The sequence below is a fragment of the Stenella coeruleoalba genome (assembly GCF_951394435.1).
Source record: "Stenella coeruleoalba genome assembly, chromosome: 13".
Taxonomy (NCBI): domain Eukaryota; kingdom Metazoa; phylum Chordata; class Mammalia; order Artiodactyla; family Delphinidae; genus Stenella; species Stenella coeruleoalba.
The window spans coordinates 2,479,162-2,506,937 of NC_137159.1; the positions used below are offsets into that span (position 1 = coordinate 2,479,162).

Below are 27,776 nucleotides of genomic sequence, written 5' to 3' on the forward strand. Positions count from 1 at the left end.
ATAGGCAGCCTCGCCTTAGAGATTAACTGGTAACAGGATACAGAGGTTCTTCCCGATTACCGTTACCCACTGTCAACGTCCAGTCCACAGTTGTGGGAAGAGGCACAAAGGCTGCCCGGGCTATTTCCCACTGAACGGGGGCGATGGATGTTCTTTAGAATCTTTAGTTGGTAGTAAACATTCCCCAGTTTTGAAGACAGAAATTCAAGATAAAACACAAACAGCACATACAAGTGCTAGCCTTCAGAGAAGCAAACGAACCAGTTCACGAATCGGGTCAAAGTCCAACAACTCTTTCCTCTCTCCAACAGGGTACACCCCACTCCAATACGAAACAAACTGGCTTGTTCCAGAGAAAAAGCCCCAAACGCCGCAAAAACAAAACAAAACAAAACGCCCCAAACGGAGAGGAATCAAGTTCCCGGCTGTTCACACCGGAGCCACTTACCCCACCGTACGCAGCCCGTCGGCTCCCAAACGTCGATTCCTTCCTTCCACGGCCCAGCGCTGGGGCGGCCGGTGCTGCTTCAGAGAACTCTGAAGGCAGATCCCCAGGACAAGGGGTCCCGGCAGCTGCTAGGGTCTTACCCCAGAATTCCCCAGCCAGGGCTGGCAGGCCACGAGCAGCAAGGCTCCTGGGTGGCTTCATCAAAATTCGTTACCAAGTCCAAGCTTGTACTGCTCGCCGCACGACAGGCTAATAAACTGAGCCGAGCTGCTGGGGCAAAGAAGAGCGACTTTACCTGGGAAGCCAGCAGAGCAAGATGGCGGGCCGGACGCCCAAAGAACCATCTAGCTGAGTCAGCATTCAGGCTCCTTTTATACTAAAAGGGGCGGGACTAAAGCCAAGCACTTCCTGGTTCCCGTCAGCCTCCGGAGGGGAGGTGTTAATTTCTCCCTCAAGCAGTTATTCACAGGTGGGCCTGTTCAGGAGGTTTCCTGGGAGCTAAACACAGGTGTTTTCGCTGAGTGCTCATTTACCTTAATCTCTTGCAGGCAAGGGTCCGAGATGGGTCATTGTGTGCAATTTAAGTTTATAGGCAACGTCCCTTTAGTGATTAACTTGTAAGAGAATGCAAAGTGTTCTTCCCTATTACAACTCTATGTTACATTAAAATGTAAAGTAGTACAACTGATGTGGAAAACGTGTGGTGATTTCTCAAAAACTTAAACAGAGTTACCGTATGACCTAATAATTCCACTTCTGGGTGTATCCCCAAAAGAATTGAACGTGGGGACATGAAGAGATGTTTACAGACCCACTGAACTATGCGTCTAAAAATGCTTAAAATGATGGATTTCATGTTGTGTATATTTTACCACAAAGTTTTAAAAGCTGTAAGGATTCCAAAGGATTGTCCACAAACACGGGTCCCCTTACGCTGGTAGGTACTCCTCACCAAACCCAAGGGTTTGTCATCTGCAGCTTGTGAATGAGGATGTGTTTCAGAGACTATATGCAAAATCACGTATCATTTTTCTGAGAAAACTTCCATCAGGCTGTCAGAGGGTCTGTGACCCACAGGAGTTCAAGAGCCATTCTGCGGGCCCCTCCCCTCTGCATGTGTCACCTCCCCACTTTCCCCCCTCCCCCTACCCACCCCCAGGACACTTTTCTCTTTCATTCACTCAGATTGTTTAAACATGATGCAATGTATATTCTTAAATCTTTCTTGAGCTCATTAGACAAGGTTTAATTTTTTTAAGACAAGGGAGGCTCTGAAATCAACCAAACTTCAGTGTTTTTTCTGTTACCCCCTTTTTCCTGCCTCACAACATTAAACAGGTCCGCCTCCGGCTCGGGATGTGCACAGCCAATCTGCAAACCCGTGTGGATCCTCAATCCTCCAAAACGTGTCCTGTGACCTTAAATAATTTCCAGCTAAATTTTCTTGCTGTATTTTTATTTTTAATTTGGCATTTAGTGTGGACTGAATTCTAATACATTGAATACACCTGCTCGGTCCCATGGCCTGGGGTGGTGGGGATTCTTGGAGGGGAGGTGCCTCTGAGAAGTTGCTTCAACCTCAGAAACGTGCAGGGAAGGAAAACGCTCGCCAGCTCAAGTTTCATCCAAAAGAACTGAGACCTTTTAACAAAATGCTTTTATTTCTATTTTTTAATGAAATGCATTGTTAGCTATTTGCATGAAATCTCGAAAGGCATTTACGTTCTTTGCTTTAACACTTCCTTTGTGGCCACAGAAAGCGGGTAGGAAAGATGAGCCGAGACCAGGCGCAGCAGACACAGGCCGGGCGTGGTGCGGAGCCCGCGGCCCCGAGCCCGCCTGAGGGACCGTCAGTAGTCGTCGTAGTTGACGCTGGCTCCGTGCCTGAAGCCATGGTGGCTCCGGGGACCGATCGCAGCGTCCTCATCGTAGTGGCGCTGGTGGTAATCGTAGTAGTCGTGCCCATTCCGACCTCTGTTTAGCCAATAGGTGATGTCATCCTCAAATTTCTGGAGGAAAGAGGATGAGAGGGGATGAACTCAAGGACACCGTTTCCCAGAGCACATCTTACGGACGCTGTTTCTCTGGGATTTTTCTTCAACGATGAACAACCCCTCCTAAGAGTAACTCCTGCCACAAGGACCTACTGTACAGCCCAGGGAGGAATTATATTCCATATCTTGTAATAACTTATAATGGAAAAGAATCTGGAAAAGAATATAACTGAATCACTTTGCTGTACACCTGAAACTAACACAACATTGTAAATCAACTCTACTTCAATAGAAAACAATAAATAATCATTTTTTTAAAAAAAATAACTTCTGGCTACAGCATCCCTGGGCCAGAGGTCGATACTAACCAGATGGAAAACACCGCTGAAAACTTTTTCCCCCAAAGGAGTACAACCCCTACCCTTGAACACGTCTGTCTGTGAGTTCTAAATATACCCCAGACTTCAACATTTTTCTCTTTTTCAGTAAAGAAAATGGACATCTGCCCAATACAGTAACAGCCGGGCCTGTCCCCAGGCACTGTGCATCTGATGTGGCAGACGCTGACCCCCTCCGCGTCCCACCTGGGCTGCTGCGCAGGCTGCGGGCTTCGTAAACGTGGTGCATGAAACCACATTGCAGCCTCGAGGCAGGGAATTTGGACACGTCTGGTGGTGACACTCTCACCCCTGTTGTGTTGCTCAGACAGGCCTGGATGCAGTGATTCAGGCCACAAACGCTTACCACGTGGCCACGATTCAACCCTCATCCCCGTCTACTCACTGGGCCTGGGGCTGCAGCCTCCTCTGACCCTCCCCCAGGCCCTGCCCTGAAAAGGAAACAGCTGGCTTGTCTCACAATACTGCAGATTTTCCCCTAGTGAAGCAGGCTCATTCCTTGGTTTCTCTCATTTTTTAATCTTGTTTGAGGTTTCGGCTTAACATATTTTTTTTCCAAAAAATTTTAAAAATATTTTATGAAAACAGAAATAATGCAGGGCTTCCCTGGTGGCGCAGTGGCTGAGAGTCCGCCTGCCGATGCAGGGGACACGGGTTCACGCCCCGGTCCGGGAAGATCCCACGTGCCGCGGAGCGGCTGGGCCCGTGAGCCATGGCTGCTGAGCCTGCGCGTCCGGAGCCTGTGCTCCGCAACGGGAGAGGCCGCGACAGTGAGAGGCCCGCGTACCGCAAAAAAAAAAAAAAAGATGTTTCTGAAGAGTTCAATTTTGTTCGCCTCTTGCAGTATTTTGCATACACCTCCATTCACAATATGAGCCACGAGCCCGTTTGGAAAAACCCTTCCAGCTGCCTCCGTGGGAGATGCCACCCTCCATCCACTCCCTGGCTGGGGCGGTGAGCTGTGGTCTCCACATCAGGACTCACTCAGCACAGCCCTGTCCATCACCCTGCAGACTCGCTCCGGGGCAGCAGAATCTCACACCTTAACTCCGCCGCTGGCTGATCTGTGCCTGGTCCCCGGATGGGAGTCGGTGATGATAAGCAGTCTTTTTCCTTAATCTGGTGAATATGTCCACTCGTGCTACCTGGACACATGAACTGAACCGTACTTCCTGCAAATGCATTGACAAATTTTCCCAAAAACATCTGCAAAGACCCGTCTCTCTTTAAAAGTCGCTTTGCATCTCTTTCCATTATCCTCATGGGTCTTTGCATCGATCTTGCTGTTTCTGACGTTTATTTGAGGCAAAGCTGAAAATGTTTCAGGAGGTGGTGAGTTATTATTAAGGACACCCAGGCAAAACTGACCAGATACATTAAAAGAGTCCCTAAGAAAACCAGATTCTTGATGAATTTAAGTCCCAGCTGCTTTGGGCGGGGATGTCTCTGGAACTCTGCTTCCAAAACCTGATGGGAGAGGTTCCCATTTGGGCATAGTGGGATGGAAAATTCCAGCTGATACCCTTGTGCCTGACGATCATGTGGTCCCATACCTGGCAGCTCTTGACACAGAATGGGGGCTCTGACTTCAGGGCAGATAACAGAACTTAACTCTCTGTGCCCGTTTCCCCAAAGCAGGCCTCCCCACCCCCATCCTGCCCGGCGGGAAGCCAGGCTCCAGCCAGAACACCCACCGCTTCGTCGAAGCCCAAGTACAGGAAGTGCTGGTACCACTGCTGCACCTCGGGCCGCGTGCGGTCCCACAGCTGCCGCTTGAGCCGCCCCGGGCTGCTCAGGAACTCCTTGGCTCTGCTCTCCTGGACGGCCACCGGGCTCGTAGGGGGAGCAGGAGCTGAAACGAGGGGTTCCCCACCCGCAAGTACAGAGAATGAGTCCTTTCCTCCTCGGGGTGAATCGCTCTTCTCCATCGCCCTCCCCGCCCCCACCTGGCAGGAGGCGGCCTTAACTGGCGCATCCTCCCTGCAGGGCGCGGGTACTGTGCGGGCTCCCGCCGTCTGTCCTGGCCTCCGGGGTAGCGAGCCCTCCTGTCCAGGCACGGCCACGTAACAGGCCCAGGGCGGAAACCGAACTCAGCTCCGCCTCTGCAGCCCCTCCCCAGGCCCAGACCCCGGGCCCCAGGCCCTGGTGCTCCCCCTGGGCTCTGCCGCGGGGAAACCGTCCGGTGTCCAGTGCCGCTGGCTGCGCGAGCCTCGTCTGCACGAACACGAGCGTGCTGGGATTGCTTAGGGGGCCAGGGGAGAAAGAGCTGGAGCAAGGGTCTGAGCAGGCCGGCCAGCGAGCCCAGCGGAGCAGCGAGTCCTCAAGTCAGGCTGCAGGGTGACCATGAACGCTTCGACCGCCTCTTGATGGGGGTGACCCTCGCTTTCCCACGGCTTCCCCGGACGCCTTTCCATCGCGGACTCAGCTGCAGAAAAGGCCCCGCTTCGGCAGGCGTGCTCGGGGAAGTGCTGCCCGGCTCCGAGCCTCTGTGCCCTCATCTGCAACACGGGACTGATGGGCCCGCTTCCCCTTATGGAGGCTGCGCAGGAAAAGGCAGTCAAATGCCCTGTGTCCCTTGGTCACGTGGATAAAGATCAGGCAAGCACATTTGTGTCTTCACCTCCTGTTCACCTGTGCATCTCCCTCAGGGCCTGTTACACTGTTCTGTACACAGTAGGTGCTCAATGTGTGTTTCTTGGCTTGAGCTGAACAAAAGCTGAGGATGTACACGGAGGAGTCGTGATCACCTCGGCCGTTGCTCTCCAGGGCCCCCGTCACCCCTGGTGTCCCCGGGAGATGGCTGTCCAGCACAGGGAGGGGAGGGGCCATCTGAGGGGCCTGGGAGGTCGGGGGTGGACCGGGGCCTTGGGAGCAGCTGGAAGAGCCGGGGAAGATGCTGGCGGCTCCCCCAGGAGCCCCTCCCCCGAGAGGGGCCGTGTGTGCCCAACAGGTGTGTGTGGGGGGGTGTCCCCGCGGGGCCACCTGGGAAGCAGGTGCATAAGCGCTGGCGCCCCCCATTGGGGAGCAGACTTCAGCGTCCTGGAGCCCCCGTTAATCCAGGGGAAAGAATAAGTAGTTAGAAATTCACCTCAGAAATGTAGTCTTGGGAGGAGATATGGGGATGTATGCATATGCAGAGCTGATTCACTTTGTTATACAGCAGAAACTAACACCTCATTGTAAAGAAATTATATTCCAATAAAGATGTGAAAAAAAATGTAGTCTTCATTCTAATAGATAGATAACTTGCTAATTTCCAGGTGAAGACGAGTTCTGCGGGAGAATGGCTTTCACAAGCCCACACAATGATCGAACTGATTACAGCGGGCCCGAACTCACCTGCGTGGCTCCCAGACAGTTCTGTTTCTACGACATTTTGCTGCGTTACCATATCTATCGGAGGCCGGTTCTTCACAACAGGTGTCAGTAACAAAACGGTCTTTCTGTTTAACCCTCCCCCAAGAGCTAGTTGGATACGGAGGACGCCCAGGATACCGCTCTGTGCTGCCCCAGAACGGAGGCTGTGTGTGCTCTCGATTCAGGTATGTGCTCTAAGGGGTATCACAATTCTAAAACAAACAGCCTTCAATTAACACTACAGCTCTGTTCCTTTTATTTCTGAGTCCACTCTGACAGCTGTCAGAAAAGCATTAACTGGCAATAATATTTACCTGATGAAATACCGCCCCACATCCCCACAGGACGAGCCCTTCAGATCTGCTAACCTTCTACGGAGTAAACACTTTTGATTTTCCAAACACAAGCCTCAGGTGAGGACATCGACATCGCTGTTTCATTGCAGCCTGGTTAAGAACGCAACCCTTATCTGTGTGGGCTATACTTACCTTCCCCTTTCTGAAGCATCAGCTTGAGTTTGTTTCCACTTACGCCACCTAAAGGAATGAAAATGGAAATCATTTCAGGGTTGCACTGCGCCCTTAAATTTCTCACATGCAAAAATCCACATTGGAAAACAATCACTTCATACCCCTATGTTGCTTTAGCAACTTGGTAGCATTACATTATTTAATGCTTGTTGCATTTCCTGTTGTGTAGAAAAAGCAATTCAGGCTGCCTGTGGCTCAAACTAGTGACAAGGACCATGGCCGAGCAGGGCACTTTGAGCTACTGGAGACCATCTGAGCTGTTCTCCAGGAAAAGTGACGTTGTCCTTTGAGCACTTCTGTCATAATATTCGGGCAGTCACCTGTCATATGCACCTGCCTGCAGACTTAACTTTTCATGGTGCAGTCGATCAACTAGTGTCCCCCCAAATTCATACCCACCCAGAATTTCCGAATGTGAACTTATCTGGAAACAGCATCTTTGCAGACGTAATGAGTTAAGGACCTCGAGGTGATATGATGCCGGGTTTAGGGTGGGCTCTAAATCCAGTGACCGGTGGTGTCCTTATAAGAGGAGGTGAGGCCACAGGGAAGGCAGTCGTGGGAAGACGGAGGCAGAAGTGGAGCTTCTCCACCACAAGTCAAGGCATGGGGCTTCGAGCTCTAAAAGCTCAGCCCCGTTTTGTAACTTGCCCTGATTGTCTTAAAATCAGGCATTATTTGTACCATTTATTGTTGTTTTGATTCAGATCTAAAAGCGTTTCTGCACTCTACAAAACGATTTTCATTTGGTGTCCTAAGAACTTTCACATTCCAGCTCAATGATGATAATATTTTAACTGATTCCTATCGCTGCATTCTCGGTATAAACGAAATAAAATACAAGTTCTGAAAAGGACTAGCTTATAGCCGATGCCCACTTGCTGTATTCAGATGTGCTTCTTAAAATGGGAGGAACAAAGAGGGAGGTGATAAAGCACGCGATGGGGAGTGATGGACTGGCCCCCCAGTGGTCCTAGATTAGAACAGCCGTCATCCTCCCCCCACCCCCCTCCCAGGGCTCCTGCTGCCCCCCCCCCAGCCCGCGCTGAACATCCAAAACGCCGAAGCTGAGCACCAAGGGGGTCCTGCCTTTCCACCCCACCGTGCGGCTGCTTTGCGGTGGAAGATGCACCAGCCTCAGGGTGCTGGGCAAGTCACCTCCCGCCCTCCAGCCTCAGCAACTTCGCCGTAGACCTGGGGTCATGACCCCTGCCTCTCAGAGCCCCGAGCCTCAGCGGCGGCCCTTGCCGGCATGAGCCGGGAAGGACGGTAGGAGGGGAGGTGCACTGTCAGGGCAAAACCTCTGATTTCAGGTCGCCCTTCTGCGGTGGGGATGTGGGCTCCCCAGGGTTCAAAAGTCCACACCCCGAACCCGCCGCATTTACGGCGTGTGTGTGAATGCGCGCATTCTGTAGGGAACCGGGATTTTCAACCCATTCACGGAGGGCTCCAAGAAGCCGAGAAAGTTAAGCCTTTCTCGCTTGAGAACTTTTCCCCAGCTGGGAGGTGAGGCCCGCTCGCAGCTCTGCAGACCTGGAACTTGACCGAGCCAAAGCGCCGGGAAGGGAACGCCTTGTAGGCACTCTGGGGATGGCCCTTCTGCTCCGCTCAGCCCCGGGCGCACCACCCGCCTACAGCGCCCACCGCGCCCGGCGCTTCGCGTTCAGCCCGAGGCTTCTCCGCCTCCTTTTCCAAGCTTGCCGCGCACATCCGAGCCCCTGCCCTTGACCCAAGCACGCCACTTCCCACCGCGCAAGGGCAGAACCCAGGACCCCCTGTCAAACCTTGGCCCTTGCCCGGGCTCAGGATGGGCGCCTAGCCCCCCCGCCCTCACCGAGCCTCTCCACGGCGCCCTGGCATCGCCCCCTTACCTGGGCCCACGCACAGCAGCAGGAGCAGAGCCAGCGCTGGCATGACCAGGGCGGCGGGCCGCGCGGAGGAGGCGGCCATGGCTGCAGAGTGCGCTGGAGGGAGATGCGGGCGCCTCGGCTGCCGCTGCGCGGGGAGGCTCAGGCGCGGAGGCACCAGGCGTGGGGGACTGCGCACGGGAGGACCGCGCATAGGGGTACTGGGCGGGCGGTCCCTGCGTCCCTGCCGGGGCGGGACCCGCCGGGCGGGCGCTGTGCCTTGAGGTCCCGGGCCAAGCGTCCGTGCCAAGCCACCGCGCCCCTCTCTCTGGCCGCGGCTCCTCCAAGCCCACGGGAGGTCCGGGTGCGGGGGCCGCCAAGGACCGCGGGTGAGGGGCAAGCGAGGTCCAGCCGCTCCGGGAGGGGCCGCGGCATCCAGAGAGGGGAGGCCTCCGCCCGGGAAGGGCTGAGGATGCTGTGCCGGATCCCCGCTCAGGCCGCCGGGTCTCGCGCCTACCTGCCCCCTCCGGTTCGCAGTCCCACGCCCCTCCGCACCGTGCGCCCCGGCCTCCCCAGCCCGCTCCCTCCCGCGCAGGCCTTTGGAATGTCCTGGATTACAGATGCCTTTGGCAGTTCTGTGCTTCGTGCTGGTTTGAACGTCTCCACACTCTGGGTTCAGAGCTGCGTTCCAGGAGAATATCTCACTCCAGACGACCCCGATAGACGAGGCTTTTATTGTTATTTTTTTTTTTTTTTGTGGTACACGGGCCTCTCACTGCTGCGGCCTCTCCCGTGGCGGAGCACAGGCTCCGGACGCGCAGGCTCAGCGGCCATGGCTCCCGGGCCCAGCCGCTCCGTGGCATGTGGGATCTTCCCGGACTGGGGCACGAACCCGTGTCCTCTGCATCGGCAAGCGGACTCTCAACCACTGCGCCACCAGAGAAGCCCAGACGAGGCTTTTAGTAACCAGGAGCCGGTGAGCCCGTTTGGTATTCTCAGGACGTATTTCGCCCTCGTGCGCCCCGGCTCCACGCACACTGAAGCGGCACCGCCGTGAGGCCCCGCGAGAACCGAGAGTGCCTTCCCGGGCCGCAGGCCTGTTCGCACACGAGGACTCCTCGCAGGCAGGGCGGCTGCTGAGAACTAACCTCTCTAGGCCTGTCTGCAGCGCGGCCGCTTCCCTTTTTAAACCTTTGCACCCTGACCCAGCTCTCCGCGTGATGCGGCTGGCGCTCTGCAGAAAGAAGCGCGTTTACGCTGAGCCAGCAAAGACGAAAGGACCGAAGGGAAGGCGAGAGGGGCTCTGGGAGAACCCCAAGCCTTGGGCGCACGGGCTTCAAGAGGCGCCAGAGAGAACCCGGAAGGTAACCTCATACTTGCAGTGCTGGCGGGGAAGTGCTTATAAACCCCGGGGAGCTGAGATAGGATGAGAAGAAGCAAAGCAGTACCTGTCCCTCTGCCCAAGGACAAGAACGTTTATAGGGTGGAGGGAGACCCAAGCAAAGGACTGGCTTCGAACAGGCGTGGAAGATATTAACCGTAATCTCTCCCTTATCTTGCGGGGGTCTCCCGGCGCAGTCCAATCTCCAACAGCATTTGCGTCTCCTGTAACACTGAAATTCTCCTCTTAACCAGGGTCTGATCTGAACCCAGTAGTGTTGCCCGTAAGGACAGCAGCCCATCTCCTTGAGTTTTCTTTTTCCCTCTGGTGGAAACAGGCCTTCATTTCACACCCTCCCACTGACAGTTAAAAGGAACGTGGCAATTTTATTTTTTGTTAATTCCAAGACTCCAAGAGGGGAAAAAAAGTCTGCTTTAATCAGCTCATGCAGTTGTAGGATTTGAAGGCAAAGTAAATATTGAATCCTCATTTTTTATTAGCCTATATTTTAAAAAAAACCCTCAGTTGCTGTTTTAATGTAGAATTGGTTAGAAAAATCAAGGATCCCACAGAAAATTATTTTACAAGAATTGTCAGTAAGGTGAGAAGAACACATCCTGAGAACTAGGCCCTGCTTCCTCTCCACAGGGAGGGGTGGAGGTGACGTCATTCAGCAGCATCCCCGGAACTGCTCGAATGACGTCCTCGGGGCCGGGCAGAAGCAGCCTGGGCCCCAGCAGGGCACTGGTGACGTTGCCGGAAGTGGAGACCGACGATGCCTCTTCTTCCTGAGCTAAGCTTACACCTCCAGCCAAGGAGACAAAACCGGTGACCATCTGAGGTAAAGGACCGATCTGGTAATCACATAGGCTTTGGTGTCCACTTGTCTGTTTACACTCTTTACAAAACAAGAATGGTTTCCAGGAGATTCCACAGTTCCCGGGGAAGGGGAACATTACACACCCTAAATAATGGCTGAATTCACCATCTCTGCCATTAATAGAGACAGTCCCTTTGTGTCAAGTTTTTATTGAAATGTAACATAATATAGAAAAGTGCGGAGATCAAATATACAACATAATGATGGAGAGACCACGTTACCAGCCCTCCGGGAGCCCCTGTGTCCCTTCCAGTCGCCCCTCACCCCACATATAAGTTTAGTTTGAGGCAATCCTCTTTTAAAAACACTTCACTGGTATTTTATTTTCATTTCCTTAAAACGAACAAAACTCAAAATACAAAGACTTTCGATTACCGGTAGGAAGATACTAACGATAAAAAGAAGGATTAAAGGGGTCAGATTCATGACTACCAATTGAATCCAAGTTAATTCAGTATCAATATCTGTTTCTCAAATGCTCAGCGGACATCCCTGTAGACAATCTTCCAGAGTGAAACGTCTTTGGCTCCCGTGTTCGTGTGCCTTACACATTGTCAGTAACATTTATTGCCGCGGAAAAGGCACACAGAGCATCGTGTCCGCCTGTCCCAGTCTTTTGTCCGCTTCCATCCATGCCACGTCTCTGGTTGCTTGGGTCCTACTCACTGGGGTTTCTCTGTCTCTCTCTCTCCTGCACAAACATGGGAGGGTTCACTTGCAGGGAGGGCGTGGGAGAAAGGTGACTGTGATGGGGCCCAGGGCCATTACTGCCGCTTCGGTGAGAGGTTCGAGGTGTGATGAAACCCCCCATGTTTATTCACAGGAAAACAGGGGTCAGTAGCAGGAGCAGCCCCGTGCCTTCCCGGGGGCTGCCAGGCTCAGGTGCGCGGCTGGAGATGCTGTGCGGGTCCCCACGTCCAGCTTCCTTTCCATTTGTTTACTTGTTCACCTGTATTTACTTATAAAATGAGGCACCATGAAAAGTCCTTTTCTTCCTATTTACTTAAATTCGCCATTCCCTTTCTCCCTCTACTAATGCTGGTCTAGTCCTTATTCCTTATTCCACCGTTTCTCACACTCGGTCTCAAAATCCCAAGGCGCTTGTTCAGGCAGGTTCCTGGGCCACACTCCCTGGAACTGTGACCCACTTGATCTTGAGGGAAGCTCGGGGCTCTGCGTCCTGCTGCCCTCGGCTTCCACTCCGCCGAGGTTGTCCACTGACACGCCTACATGTGGCCTGTCTGGCAGGAGGGGCCCGGGGTAGGTCCTGCAGGGAGGCTCAGGGCTCCCAGAAGAGTATCCCAAGATCAGCTGTTCCAACAGACAAGAAGACGAAGCTGCCAGCACCTTAAGGTCTTGGCCTGGAAGCTGACCTGAGTTAACGCCACCATATTCGCTTGATGGAAGCAGTCACAGAGCCCACCATCCAGGGGGCCTTCAGGGCGACGCCAAAGGTCCCATTTCTCAGTGGGGGGGACGTCAAAGGTTGTGTGGCTGTCTTTAGTCCGCTACACGCAGCCACCTTTCAAGGTCAAGCTTAGACGCTGCCTACTCCAGGAAGTCTTTCTTGCTTCCCCCTTTGGGCCAGGAGCATAGTTTCCTCTGAATTCCTCCAAGCCTATGTTCCCCATGAAGGTTTCCCCATTCTACCTTATTTTTCTTTGAGCTCCTCAAATTGTTTGTTCCCTTTTTTACGACCCCATAAAACTGACACCCAATAAATATTGCATGAATAAATGTTGCCATCTAAAAGTGAATCTGTAGTTACACAGACCTTGTACAAATGAGATCGTTTCATACGTCTTTAAGTTTGATATTAGAAAAGTACATGTTTTAGCTAACGAAAACTCACAGCAGCCCAAGAATAGTAATAAGGAAGGACCCCTGAGTAGAGACCCTCCCCGAAGGCCAGCGTAGAAACTGCTGACATTGCAGGACTGGCAACTGCAGGGTTAATCTTCACGCTCAGCGGTGGGTTCTCAAAACTCCTCTCCTGTTTATTAAGCAAAGTCCCACGTTGGAATTTTAATAACTTCTGCCATTTCAAATAACTAACTGAAGCCAAAGACAGGGAAAGCAGGAGTTTCCGTTCCACCTAAAAAAATAACGAGAGGCACAAAGTCCTTATTATGCATAGCTCTGCTCATGGAAGGCTCGGTGAGCAGGGCTCTGGGAGAAGCCAGGGACCCACAGACAAACGAGGTCTTAGGGATGTGACCCTGAAGGCAGACATGGCCCTTGGTGATGGTGTCCTGCAGGCAGACGTTGTCCTCGGTGCAGGTGAGCACAGATCCCTAGCCCAGGGTGTACAGACAGCCAATGTCTCGAAGCAATGGTCTTCGGATCCCTAAGGGGCGTCTGGTGAAAAGAGATGATGCTACTAAAACAGACCCGCATGTTCAATGGGGCCAGTTTCCAGTCTCTCCACACCTTAAAATTTCCAGCATTTTAACCAAAACTATCCTGAAAGCTGAGGAGACCCCAGAGACTCAGCGTGGACTGCCGCGGTTGAAGGCAGCGTAGCTGCCCGCAGCAGAACAAGCCTGAAGTCCTTTGCCCTGTGGGGCAGGGAGCACGCGGATTCTCAGCATAAAACCCAGAGCAGCGGCTCCACCACCCGGACGCAAAGGATGGTGTAATAGTTGGGGCTGTGCTGCTCCAGGCGTGAGGGGTCCCAGCCTCGGGCGCCAAGGCCAAGGCCAGAGGGCTGCTGTCAGAGCCAGGTCCTGGCTCCACGCTGGGTGGCCAGGAACCGATGAGGCCTGCCGTCGCCTGGCACAGATGGGGCCACAGTACCGACAGGGCCACAAGCACCACCGTGATTCTTCCTTAATGATTGACTCAAAGTCGTCCTTTCAGCTTTGACAGATACCGTGAATCCCAAAGAGGTGGGATGGGGTCTTGCCGCGGCCTCGTTCCTGCAGTCATGGGTCATCAGTGACGGAGCCCGGCTGGGGTCTCTTCGGGGCTGCCCGATTAAAGCATCAGCACCCACTTGGTCCACGGAGCTCCCCCAGATCGCTGGGCCTGTTGTAATTGCCTTTTGTTTCTGGTGGTGTTGCGTTTCATTATGCATTGAGGTTGTGAATTACTGAGTGCAGAATTTTAAGACAGCGGTATGGGTGGAGTGAAAGTGTGATTCAAACTAGCTCCCTCCAGCCCCGACGAGAGCACCCAAGATTCACTCCTTCTGCTAGGGCAGTGTACTTCCAAGACTCTGCACTCAAGTACAAATATGTGAGGGGGTAATAACAGTGAAAGATCCTCCCTTCACGGAGACGGAGAGCTGCAACGGTACCATCACGGGCCCGCATTCTGTCCACTCCAAGGACGTAGGCACCTGTTAGGTACAAAGGGTGGCCCAGGGAGGCAAAGCCTACAACTAAATGGTGCTTTCAGATTTCCGAGTCCTGCCCAGGTCCCGCAAGGCGGGCAGGAGCGCCCCCCCCGCCCCCACATTTTACAGATTAGGAACCTGGGGCGTCAGAGGTTGTGACTTGGCAGTCAGCAGTTTGCCGATTCAGCCCGGCGCACTTCCGTTCCTCTGGTCTGTTGGCATCCTCAGGTGGCCCAGAGACAAGAGGCCGTGCTGGGTGCCGTCCGTGGGGAAGTGTGAAGTCCGATTCTGGGCTGTTTGAAAGCTGTCTCAGAACTGGCATTTTAAGGGCCCCAAACAGTCACGATTCCTATCATTAGAAACAAGAATGATACAGCTTTATATAAGTTATTGATGGTTTATAAACACCTTCACATACAGTTCATTATTTCAAACTCGTGGGTCAGAGGGAGGTCATTCTCTTCTGCCAAAGACCTGTCTCTTCATCTTCAGATTCTGCTCGAGAATCTCGTCTCACCTGAGATATTTATGCAGGAAGTTTCCTTTTATCTTCGAGGGGTATAATGCTTGTTTAGATCATCTTGGCATGCTAGTTTCAAATCCTTTAGGTATTTCCTTTGCGACATTTCGTCTTTGCTCTATTTTTTCTCCCGCGTGTGTGCGCGCACATGTGTGTGTGTGTGTGCATGTGCGTGTGTGTGTTACGCGGGGAGGGAGGTAGTTTTAAGTCATTTTTCGTGTTGCGTCGGTCAGAGCCTCCAGCTCGGGATGTGTACCCCTGAGTCACTGTTTACAGCCTCCTCAGGACCTCATCCGTGGAGGACTGCCTGCGGGTGCAGGAAAGGGGCGGGGTGGCCCTGGGCGCTGGGGCAGCTCCAGGACTCTGGGGGAGGGTTTTGTCGCAGAGGGGGGCCCCAGTGGCCCTTTTCCACTAGTCTTGTCTCTACTTGAAAGGTCCTGGGAGCAGGGGAGCTCTGACCCGGCAGGGGTGACAGCGGTCACAAGGCGTGGCCATACGACGACACCCACCCCCATCCCAGACCACGGCGGGTGAGCGCAGTGACCTTCCCTCCATCTGGTAGCCCCAGGCACCAGTCAGTGAAGTAAGGAATTTATCGGAGCCCCGCTCTCTACCATGCAACCTCTGAATTACCTTTATTTTAATTTTTGTATTGAAGTACACTTGAGTTACCACGTGGTGTTAGTTTCTGGTGTACAGCAAAGTGATTCAGTTATACACACATACATATATATATATTCTTTTTCATATTCTTTTTCATTATGGTTTATTCCAGGATTCTGAGTAGAGTTCCCTGTGCTCTACAGTGGGTCCTTGTTGTTTATCTATTTCATAGCCTATAGTTTGTGTCTGCTGCAGCAACACGCGTGGACCTAGAGATGATCTCATCCTAAGTGAACTCAGACAGAGACAAATATCTGCTGAGTTACTTACATATAACTTTCCCCAGCTACCCCAAGCCTAAAAACGGAGGCTAATAACACCTACATTCCCTCCTGACTGCACAGGGGTGCAGCTGAGGAAGAAGCACCGGCCCATAGTTCAAGTGCGCAGTTCAAAGAGTTCTGAGGAAAGTATACAGCTGTGTAGGCAGGACGCAGTCCCGGTAAAGCATGTTCCCCTCACCCAGTGGGGTCCCCGCGCCGCCCCCAGCCTCCCCCTCCCCTGCCCTCTGGCCACCACTGACCTGCTTTCCACCACAAAACACGTGCATCTGACTTTTCTAGAATCCACGCGAATGGAAGCCTGCAGTACACACGGCATCGGGCTCCCTTCACGAAGCATCGTGTTTTTAACTTGTCCGTGTTGTTTTGTGTATCAGGACTGTGTTCCTTTTCATTTGTGAGATTTATATATATGTGGGTTGGAATATTCCTTGCTGTTTTTGGTTTTCAACTGATGAAATGATGACCATGTCAGTGGCATATTGGATAAAAGACCGCAGAAAGCCTGGACCAACCAGAACTGGCTCTGCAGCCCAGACCAGGACGAAACCTCATCTCGCCACGTGCAGGGAAGCGCTGCCCTGTCTGACACTGACGCTTCTCTTTCTACCTGCCTCTACCAACTCCCTGCCCCGCTCCAAACACGTGTGCCTCCTCTGAGGTGACCTGCTCTCCAGGTGTCGGTTGGTGACGCCAGGAGTGGACAGTGGATTCCAGTCTCTTCCCTGGGACACTTGGACGTGTGTCAGGGGCAGCACGGCTCAGTGTGGCCCAGGCTCTGCTGGGGGATATGGGGAGCAACAGCTGGGCCCGTGTTCACCACGTGCAGAGCGTGTCCACAGCCGTGGAGAGAGCACGGGGATGAGACACGGGCACCCAGAGCTCCGCCGGGTCCACCACCTTCCCAGGCCTCTGTGACGCGCCGCAATCTTCCCAACGAATCCAAGTCCTGGCTTTAGTGAGCTCAGTAGGACTTTGTCACTTTAGACCCAAAGTCGCCTGATACACAGAAATTTCCAGAGACAGGCGGCTCCTGACTCAACACGGACCCTGAAATGGTGTGAAAGTGACAGTCCCTGTCCCACAGAGAGTTCTCTGTTAGGGTTCATGTCATTGCACTTGCGCCAAAACGGCTGTGCACTTCCCTCTTACTCCCACCAGGCTGGCAGCGGACGGGGTGCGGATGCCCCGACTCGCAGGCAGTGCTGGAAGCTGCCGGGCAGGGAAGGGAGCCCATAGCATTAACAAGAAGCAACAAGTTCGGTGCTCTGTGACCACCAGAGGGGTGGCATAGGGAGGGTGGGAGGGAGACGCGAGAGGGAGGGGATATGGGGATATATGTATACATAGAGCTGACTCACTTTGTTAGACAGCAGAAACTAACACACCATTGTAAAGCAATTACACTCCAATAAAGATGTTAAAAAAAGAAAAAGAAAGAAGCAGCAGCAACGAGGCTCTCACCTGAATGCTGGGGCATTCGTGTGATTTAACATTAAAGCACTTTGTGCCCATGGGAGGGGGGCGTCTTTCGAGCATCTGTCCTCCTGCCCCTCGCGTACACCCAGCCCCGGGTTGTCAAGATTGGACTTGGATGTAATTAGCAGTTACAACTCCTCTAAGGCCCCCTGTATACGCAGCCCATGGTGATTATACCAAGCATTGTGGTTTCTTATAATAGTTGATCAAGACATATTTTGCACAGCACGAAAAAAGGCCAGAAGTATTCAGATACTCTGCCAGGAAATAAAATTCCAGAGGTTAAAAGTTTCCTCACAATCCCAAGCGGCTCAAAGAATATATCGGTACAATTTTTCAAGCTCACTGTTTCGAAGATCCTTCAGGGTGGGGGACATGCCTGCCTCTGGTGTTGGAGGGAGACTTCAAATAAATACCTTTGGTGGAATTTAAAGGCATCTCTGTTTAAAAGAATCTGCTTCGACGCCGTGGAAGTCTAATACATGATTAACTGAATATTTAGTTGGTCCAAGATTAATTGTCACACATGTTGGTGAAAAGGACTTCAATTAAGTACCACTGACTATGGGTGCAAGTGAAACTATTTTGACAAAGCTTAGATGCACTTATTTTTTTTCTCGGTCAGCTTCTGTTTCTTCATCAAAATTCCTGATGATGGCAAACCTGTGAGAAGCTTGATAAAGAAGATTCAGTTGTTCATGATCTGACCTGTAGGTCCAATTATACTACCGACAAGACAATGCCTTTCACCTCCTCCAAGCGCATTTAATGTTCAAAGAGTTGGGAGATTATTTAACCATCAATGAGTACAATCATGCCAGCCATGCTTTAGATAACCCATCTCCCTGCCTGTAGGGAGAGGAGAATTTAAAGTTTGTTCATTGACAGAATCAACGCCAGATCAAACAAGAATGGCAGAATCTTTCGAATGTAAAACAGCCACTTTCCAGGACTCTCTCAAGCTCTCAAATGTACCGGCAGAGGGACCAGGCTCATTCCCAGAAGTTGCTTGTGTTCTGGTAAACGCTGTGGGTCTGACTGTCCTGTGAATCCGCTATCAGGACGAAAGAGGCAAAAATGCAGGAGAAGATGGAGAAGGTCCAGGGAACAGCGGTCCCCCCATGACCCTTCCCCTCCCGGTGTTGAAACACCCACCGAGGTCGTTTCCCGAGGCTTCTTGCCCACTGACCCTTCCTCTCCCACATGACAGGGTAGCTGGAGGACCACAGCCTCCGTCACTGTAGGTCATCCCCCTTTAAGACCACTGGTTGTCGAAGGTGCGATCAGATCTTGGAATAACCGGCTGGAGACTAGCTCACCTTGGCTGCCAGGGGCTGGGGAAGGTTGCCCAGAAAGGACCTTGCCCAGGCCCGGTTAGGAGCTGCACTGGGAGGGCTGAACCTACCCAGGCTGGACTGGGGAGCTGATTCTGTATCTGGAGGGTCGAGAAGCAAGGGTGTCATGGGCGGAGGACAGCTTGGATGCGTGCGTAGGGTGGCCCCACATACTCTTGTCCAGGACCAGCTCAGGGAAGACAGACGCAGAGGACCTGTGATGAAGATCGGTGGATAAATAAATCCAGCCAAACTCAGACCTTGTCAACAAGGTAGTATCTGGAGCCAAGAGACAAAAAACCACAAAAACAACCAAAGCAGAGACTCAAGGGGAGGAAAATGGGGACAGGAATATAATCGATAAATAAACACTGGGTGGCAGGATGCACGTCGTCAAAACCCCAGCTGGGGTGTGAACCAAAACACACGGTGACTTTCACTGCTGCGGGCAAAGCCCAAACGTGGTGAGGGTCAGGGGTAGGGGTGGGCTTCAGCCCGACTCTTGTTACTACGGGGACTTAGTGTAGGAACTGTAGTGCCTGCCACAGTGAAAACTCCACCACACACACACACACACACACACACACACCAAAAACCCCACAACAACCACCTTAACAAGAACACTTTTTACGGGATGAAAATAAACACCACAGACTCATGCTGGGAAGTGGACGCTGCCTGTTAGAGATGCTCTTCCCATAAGTCTTTGAAGTTATTGTCACATGCAAAGATGTCAGTTTGCACAGTTTTTGAGTTGGTTGTGCACATCACAACTTATCCGTTGCTGTACAAAGGGATGAGGAAATAGAAAGTAAATTTTAAGAGTCACTGCGGCTTTCGTGTTTTGAATCACCTGGCGAGGACACAGGAGGCCGGGCGGGAGGCCCTGAGCTGTTCCAGGTGAGAGATGATGGAGGTGGACGAAGGTGGTGTTGGAAGGGGCAGAGAGCTGTGTGCAGAATTCAGAAGACATTCGGGGTGGAGAATGGACAGGACTGGGTGATGGGTTGTGGAGGATGGGATGGCGAGAGGGACACTAGGGTCTCTGCATTTCTGACTCAGCAACCTGGCAGATCTGTTGAATTTGAAAGACCCATGACACGCCCCGCGGGAGTGCCCAGCGGGCAACTGAACATCCACGACAGGTCTGGAGCTCACGTGAGAGGCCGGGCTGCAGATGGTTTGGGAGCTGTCAGTGTATGGGCGTCTCTGATTCCACAGAAGTGGAGAGATTCACCCAGGAAAATGGGCCAAAGTGGAAAGGTGAGTGCCTAGGATGGAACCTATAGGGAAACCGACATTTAAGGGCACATCCAAAGAGACACCTAGAAATAAGATGGAGGTGGGGAGGGTTTGGCTGTTTTTTAAAATTTAGGTACTCCTGGAAAGGACACATTATTAAATTCCTAACCCTTCAGTATAAAGTAGTGTATCAACTTTGTCCTGAGAGGAAAATGCATGAACACCTCAATTGCTAAAACAGACAGGTCCCCAGAGACCAAGTCTGAGTGCTGGATCGCCTGCCTACTCGTAATGGGAGAGCGGCCAAAACCTTGCTCATCTGTAAAGTGGGAACCCTCCTAACACATGCCTGCTTACTCCCAGGGCTGTGGAGAGAAAGGGGGTTATAGGAAAACTCTACCCGTGATCTCTGATCCTCTCATTGCTCTGTGTGTGTGTGTGTGTGTGTGTGTGTGTGTGTGTGTGTGTGTGTCCTCGTGCTGCTGTAACAAATTACTGCAAACCTGGTGGCTTAATTCAACACACACTTATTCTTTTACAGTTCTGCAGGCCAGAAGTCTGCAATTCATTTCACTGGTTCAAATCAAAGTGTGGGCAGGGCCGCGCTCCCTCCAGAGGCTCAGGGGAGGACCCGTTTCCTGGCCTTTCACAGCATCTTGAGCTGCGTTCCTTGAACTCATTGGCTCCCGGCTCAGGTTTCCATCACCCAATCCAGCAACATAGCATCTATGCTCTTCTGTGTCAAACCTCCCTCTGCGTCTCTCTTATAAGGACCCTTGAAATCACACCGGGCCCAGCCCAGGGATCCAGGACAATCTCCCATCTCAAGATCCCTGACTTAATCACACCGCAAAGTCTCTTGCCAGATAAGAGAACATTCACAGGATCCAGAGCTCAGGACAAGGACGCGTTTGGGGACCAATTATTCACCGACCGCACCACGTGTGCTCTGTGGGATGCAGGCGGGGGAGGAGGGGTGGTGCTGGGATGGGGAGGGAGCCAGCCACGTCTCAAGGCAAATCCAGCTTGATGGTCGAGGTCCCGCTGTGTCTACATGGGGGGTCGGCAAGGATGGAGGGGGGGCGAGAGTCACGCTCAGGTCTGAACCCGGGTCCGGCGGTTCTCCGAGTGTGGTCCCCGACCAGCTGCACTAGCATCCGGGAACTTGGGAATGCACAGTTTTGACCGCACCCCGGACCCCCCGAGACAGAAACTCTGAGGCGCTGAGAGTCCTGCCCAGGATTCAGATGCTGGCTCGCGGTGGCTCAGGTCTGAGCAGGGCCCGGAAGGGGGGTGAGGCCAGCTTCTCAGTGCTGTGCTCAGCTCAGCAAAACCATGCAGAGCTTTAAAAAACTAACGTTCGAATCAGAACCTGAGGGGGGAGGCCCTGGCAGTGGGTTAAGTTCCCAGGTGACGCTAAAGTGCCCCCCGCCCAGTGCAGGGGCCCTACCGCACAACCTGGCCTTGTGGGGAGAAGTCGGGGTTCCTAAGTCAGCACTTCTCAAACTCGAGGGGGGTCAGAATCACTGGAGGGCTTGCTCAGACTCAGATTCCCGCCCCTCTGCACCCCGAGAGCGGAGTCAGCAGGTCTGGGTGAGGCCCGAGATGGTGCATTTCTGACGAGTTTCCAGGTGATGTCGACCGTGCTGGCCCAGGACCTCACGTGGAGAACCTATGCACTAATGTGTAACTTTAATACCAGCAGCCCACCCCAAACACGTCCCAGACCAAGTTAAGACCACTGAGCCTAAAAGCCTTAGAAATTAATTGATGAGATACTTTTCCCTGTTTTTACTTTAGGGCAGACGGCACTGGAACTTAACTATCAAAATTATGGTGTTTGTGACTTAAAGAAGGGGAAAAAAATAGGGTGGAAATGGAGTTTAAGGGGAAAGTGAGGGGAGAAGGACATTAAAAACAGGTGGGGGCTTCCCTGGTGGCGCAGTGGTTGAGATTCCGCCTGCCGATGCAGGGGACACGGGTTCGTGCCCCGGTCCGGGAAGATCCCACGTGCCGCGGAGCGGCTGGGCCCGTGAGCCATGGCCGCTGAGCCTGCGCATCCAGAGCCTGTGCTCCGCAACGGGAGAGGCCACAACAGTGAGAGGCCTGCGTACCGCAAAAAAAAAAAAAAAAAAAAACCCAAAAAAAACAGGTGGGATGGAGGAAGAATCCCCAAATGACCCTAACCGGCTTTTCAAATGGCCACCACCTGACGGCGGTGTGTGTGTGTGTCTGTGTATGTTTGTGTGTCAGTGCCAGAGCACTGATTTGGTGAATAAATCCTCCGATGTTCAGAGACAGCTCTCGACTTCTAACTATGAAGGGATAATTTTCAGTTTGGGCCAAAAACGTAAGACGGTATCTGTCCAGACACCATCTGGGGGTCCTGCCTGCTCCCCTGACATCTAAGTCCATCACCCCCAAACCCTCAGTTCCAGGCCTCGCTAGTTCAGGCCCCTCCGGAAGATTCTTGTTAGTCTCTGGGGAACTTGAGTCATTGTAGATGCTGAAAAGGGCTGAAAACCTTTGACTTCCTTCATTCTTCTTTTTTCATCCCAACGGGAAACTTAGCCCTTTCACCAGTGTTCCATTAAACCTTTTAAAATTCACTCCCACCAAGACTTTCTGTGGAAGACTCAGGGGCCAAGGAAGCTGCCTGGTGCCTCATCGCAATTCCCCGCGCCCCCTGCCCCGGGCCCCTTCACCCGCCTTGTCTCCCACCTCTTGCCTTGATCGTCTCATGAGCGGAATACATCCTTGTGCAAACACATCCCCCTTCCCCTCTCACACCTGAGGATTCAGCTGCGGTCCTCTGGAGCAGAGAGACCCGCCCTCGATTACAAAAGCCGTCATCAAAACATCTCTTTCAAACAAATCATTAGATTTCTGATCACATTTTGAGGAATTCTGGTGAACAGTAATGTTCTCTGCTTTAGCAGGAATATTAGCTCTATTCATCCATTCCGTCTGCAATAAACTTTCCATTTTAGAATCGCTTCAGATGTAAAGTCAGTGGGACGCCAGCATGGAGAATTGCTGTATGCCCCACACCCGATCCCCTGTTAACATCGTACGCTACTGGGGTATAGTTTTCACAATCAGTGAACCAACAGTGACGCATTATTATTACTATGTCCATGCTGTGTTCAGATGTCCTTAGTTCTTCCCTAAAGTCCTTTCCTGTCCCAGGATCCCATCCAGGACACCATGTCACATCCGGTCATCATGTCGAGCGTGTTTCCCCAAGCTCCTCTGCAAAGTGACAGTTTCTCAGACTTGCCCTGTTTTTAATGACCTTTCCCACTTTGAGGTACTCTGTAGGAGGTCCTTCAATCTAGGTTTCTCTGGTGTTTTTCTCATGATTACACTGGGCTTATGAGATTTGGGAAGATGACAGAGGTGCCGTGTCCTTCGTGTCACATCATGTCATCAATGAGTTGTCACTGATGACACTGACCTTGGCCAACTGGTGGAGGTCATGTTGGTCAGGCCTTCCCACTGTAAGGTTACTCTCCCCACCCAAACCCACCTTTGTCCACATTGTCCTCTTTGGAAGGAGTCACTCAGCACAGCCCACACTTGAGGTGGGAGTTACACTCCAGCTCCTTGAGAAGGGAGTGGCTACAGACGGTATCTGGAATTCTGAACTAAGCGCTCCCCCCGCCCCCAGTTATTTATTTACATTCATGTATTTTTGCAAGTACAGACACATGGATATTATTCACACTTTGGATTAAAACAATGTTACATAGTTTTCTTCCTCAGATTGTTCTAGCTTTGGCCATTCTTTCAGTTGGCTCCTGTGTCCTTTTGACATAAGCCCATCATTTTGGTCTTCCAGCTCTTCTTCACTTTCTGGCGCTACAAGATGCTCCAGGTTCATCTCCAGGTACAGACCCTCCCGCACCCCTAGACTCAGCCATCTCTCCAAGGAGCCTTGGTTCCTTTTATTGAAGAACGGTATTAGAAACCAAGATCTGAGCACCAGCTGTGCTCATCGCCACTGGGGTGTCATTGCTCCTAAACCCTCTCAGCACAGAGAACTTGGAAATACGGGAGTGTGTATTCACCTGTGTGTGTACTACTCACTGTTATTTCTGCATTTGTCCATCTGTGTCTAGGTTAAGCTAAACATGAATCTATACTGATGTCTTATGGACTCTCAGAATTCCACACTGTTCATCCTAGGCTTTCCCCTTGGTCACCTGTGACCTCCCACTGCACACACCTCTAAGAAACAACTTTATCACCTGAGTACAGTGTGCAAGGACAGTGTCTCTTATCTTCAGCCTTCCAGGCTCCTCTTGTGCCCAGAGGTACTCAGGACAGCACTGCCCTACCATCTTTAGTGAGGCTGTGTCATACTTTGTGACACAGTTAGACTCTCTTGTCAGTCTACATTCCATCCTGCAATCCCTGACCTCATAACTGATTTTTATAATCTGCACACATTAAGGTTTACTCTTTGTGCTGTAAGAGCCCATGGGTTTTGGGGCTTCCCTGGTGGCGCAGTGGTTAAGAATCCGCCTGCCAATGCAGGGGACATGGGTTCGAGCCCCGGTCCGGGAAGATCCCACATGCTGTGGAGCAACTAAGCCCTTGAGCTACAACTACTGAAGCCCGTGCTCTGCAGCAAGAGAAGCTACTGCAATGAGAAGCCCCCACGCACAGCAATGAAGACCCAATGCAGCCTAAAATAAATAAATTTTAAAAAAAAGAGTCCATGGGTTTTGGCAAATGCAGAATGTCACGTCTCCACCACTACAGTCTCATCCAAAAGAGATTCTTAGCCCTATGTACTCCCCCGTTCAACCTTCCTCCCCCAGCCAAGCTCCCGGCAATCACTGATCTGTCTCCCATCTCTGTGGTTGTTCCTTTGCCAGAGCGTCATATAAATGGAGTCATGGGGGCACACAGCCTCTGTAGACTGGCTTCTTTCACTGAGCGTAACGCATTTAAGATTCGTGCACGTGGTGTGGTTTGAATGTCTATTCCCTTCTAACCTCTGAATACTGTTCCACTGTCTGGATGGACCAGCTTACCCATCACCTATGGAAGAACATCTTGCTTGTCTCCAGGTTGGGGCAATTACGAATAAAGCTGCTATAAACATGTGTGTGCAGGTTTTGAGTGCACGTAAGTTTTCAGATCAGTAGGGTAAACACCGAGGAGTGTGATCGCTGGATCAAGGGCTAAGGGTTCGTTTAGCCGTAGGAACTGTCAGACTGTCCTCCAACGAGGCTGCAGCGCTTTGCGCTCCCACCTGCCAGGAGGGAGAGTCCCCGCTGTCTCATGTCCTCACCAGAAGCTGCTATTGTCAGTGTTCTGAATTTTAGCCATTCTTTAAAAAAGTGTGTACTGGTATCTCATTGTTCATTTCATTTTTTTTCCCAATCCACGCTGGAGCGTGGCCAGTTTGGAGCATGGAACAAATTTTCCCTGGCCCTGGATTCTGTGTTTTATTTTTTAAATATACGATTTCATCAAGACCAAAGGGCTTAATGGGAAGCAGTAGCACCCAGCTCTTCAGCTGCCCCTGAACCGGTGGAATTCGTTAGTGTGTAAACAGAAGCATCGGCCTGGTTAAGGGGGATCTGGATAGAGAGCAGGGGAAAATAAAGTTACTAGAGAGTGGGGTGGGACACAGGCAGCTTTGGTCACGGCAAAAGAACAGCTTTAAATACCTCATTAAAATATTTACAAAGAGGCAAACATTTTTTACCTTAGGAGGTGGTGGTGGAGGGTGGAATTTTCAGTGTCCCCACTGCTCACAACTGTTTGCGCGCAGGACCAGGAGAAGCGCCCCTGACCAGCTGGTGTGCAACCGGCAGGCAGCCTGGCCACACCTTCCTCTGCACGGGGTGTGACTCTCACTTACTCCCGACGAGCTCTCCAGGAGCCCCCCACTGGAGGCGTGCGCTCTTCTGTTTCAGGCAAGATCTTCCTGTTTTCCGGCCGCCTCTGTCTCACAACCAGCACAGATCTGTTTATGCAACTGTGCTTTGTCTCGAAGGGAACATCGCACGCCAGAAAATGAAGGAAGATCAGACTTCCGCCTCGAGCCGGCCTGCCGCGCTCCTTCAGCCTTTCCTCCCCCCCCCCTCCTTTCCTCACTCTGATCCTTGATAGAATCTTTGGAGGTCTGGGATCGCACTGGCATCACATCCCGCAGCTACGTACACCAAGATCGCAGATCCCTGAGGAGACGTCGCTGGAGCCTCTGCTGACCTAGACGATCTCCCTGTTCTCTAGTCCATACCACGTATCTATTGTAAAAAACAAAAATATTTTTCTGTTCCTAAATGATCCAGTTTTTAAAGTTCACCAAAAATGATCTGGATAATTCTCAAAATACCATGTTGTAACCGAGCAGGACCCTATGGGGCCTTCCCAGAGCAGACCCCTGCACCCCGTGTCCTCTGCCTGCATTTTCTCTATAGAAAAATTTTAGCCAAAGAATAAATCTAATCAGAGAAGTGAGAAAATGCAAAAAGAAAGGAAAACAGTCAAGCAAGACAAAATAATACTTTAGCCATTAAACACAGTCAAGGACTTTTAGTTCCTCCTCAAGGGCTATAGAAACTATTCTGAGCCACGTCCTTTGAGCTGTTTTGCAGATACTGAAACCCCCTCCAGGTGGGAGAAGTTAACTGCTGCTCACAAGCACGGAGACCCTAGACCGGTTACAACCAGAAGGTTGATGATGCCGACTCCCGATGACCTCACCACCAGCCAATCAGAAGAGTGTCCACGAGCCGACCACACACCCCTGCAACTCCCCCCCACCCTGTCTTTAAAAACCTTTCCCAGCCATTTTTTTAAAAATTTTATTTATTTTGGCTGCGTTGGGTCTTCGTTGCTGCACGCAGGCTTTCTCTAGCTGCGGCGAGCGGGAGCTACTCTTCGTTGTCGCGTGTGGGCTTCTCATTGCGGTGGCCTCTCTTGTTGCAGAGCACGGGCTCTAGGCATGAGGGCTTCAGTAGTTGTGGCGCATGGGCTCAGTAGTTGCAGCTCGCGGGCTCTAGAGAGCAGGCTCAGTAGTCGTGGCGCACAGGCTTAGTTGCTCTGCAGCACGTGGGATCTTCCCGGACCAGGGCTCGAACCCGTGTCCCCTGCATTGGCAGGCGGACCCCCAACCACTGCGCCACCAGGGAAGCCCCTTTCCCAGCCTTTTAAGCACTAGCTGCCCCGGACTCCTTGCTTGGCGCCTGCGGTGAACACTGCACTTCCCTTCACCACGACCCGGTGTCAGTAGACCAGCTTTACTGTGACTCTGTGGTGGTGGATTTATTTGAATTGAAGGTACCAGGATGCAGCCATGATTTAGAAAAATGTATTACTTCTCTCTCCCCACGGAAAGGGACGAGGAGTAATGATGCCCTGGGAGTGACAAGCACCTGCAGTCCCCAGAGTTTAGTTTCTTAGAATCCCTCGCCACTAAAACAGGGATCCTGGGCTAAATGGGTCTGGAGCAGAGAAAGCACGAGGCGAGCCTGGAAGTGCTCCCAGGCCAGTGGCGACTTGCAGAAGCTTCTCAGCTACCACGGGGCCCAGCCAGGAACCGACCCCAGCTCCTCCAACGCCGAAGCCAGCCGTCCTCTCCGGGTCCCTGGGCTGTGTTCTCCACTGTGAAATCTGCTCTCTACAGAATCTGGACCTTGGTGTCACTTTTTAATTTTAGCGTTTTGTCCCAGTCATCAGAGCAGTACCTCCCTCACCTTGTCTTCTCCTCCTTTGCAACAAATAAGGCTTTTTTTTTTTTTTTTGGCCATGCCGTGTGGCTTGCGGAATCTTAGTTCCCCGCCCAGGGATCAAACCCGGGCCCCTGGCAGTGAGAGCGCCAAGCTCTAACCACTGGACCACCAGGGAATTCCCCGATAAATTAGGCTTTTCCAAAGCCAGTCCCAGCCTGCCAGGATCCAGGCTTCGGCTCTGAGCTTCTTTGACGTTGTGAAGTCTGCAAAGCTTCCCTGTTAAAAACCCTGCGTGAAGGTCCAGACCAGAGATGACTTGGGGAAATGCGTCCTGCAGACCGTCCTTCCTGCCCTGTGTGGTCACTTCCTCCTTCTTCTCCTGGGAAGAAGC

The 27,776-nt window shown here is 52.2% G+C and overlaps 1 protein-coding gene across 1 annotated transcript; it reads right to left on the reverse strand.

Moving 5' to 3' along the window:
* Nucleotides 1–1,934: 1,934 nt before the first annotated feature.
* On the reverse strand, nt 1,935–9,656 carry ECRG4 (ECRG4 augurin precursor). Its single transcript, XM_079940469.1, has 4 exons — nt 8,599–9,656; nt 6,686–6,733; nt 4,535–4,692; nt 1,935–2,457 (listed from the first exon to the last, which is right to left on the reverse strand). The coding sequence occupies exons 1-4, from the start codon at nt 8,786–8,788 to the stop codon at nt 2,299–2,301; spliced, it is 555 nt and encodes a 184-aa protein (XP_079796595.1). The 5' UTR covers nt 8,789–9,656; the 3' UTR covers nt 1,935–2,298.
* Nucleotides 9,657–27,776: the final 18,120 nt, after the last annotated feature.

Bases quoted from the DNA above. Each gene is read 5' to 3' on its own strand.
- ECRG4 (XM_079940469.1), bottom strand. From the start codon at position 8,788: ATGCGCGGTCCTCCCGTGCGCAGTCCCCCACGCCTGGTGCCTCCGCGC. The intron at 4,693-6,685 runs GTAAGTATAGCC...CCCTCGTTTCAG, and splicing joins GATGCTTCAGAAAGGGGAAG to CTCCTGCTCCCCCTACGAGC. The intron at 2,458-4,534 runs GTGGGTGTTCTG...TCTTTCCTCCAG, and splicing joins ACTTGGGCTTCGACGAAGCG to AAATTTGAGGATGACATCAC.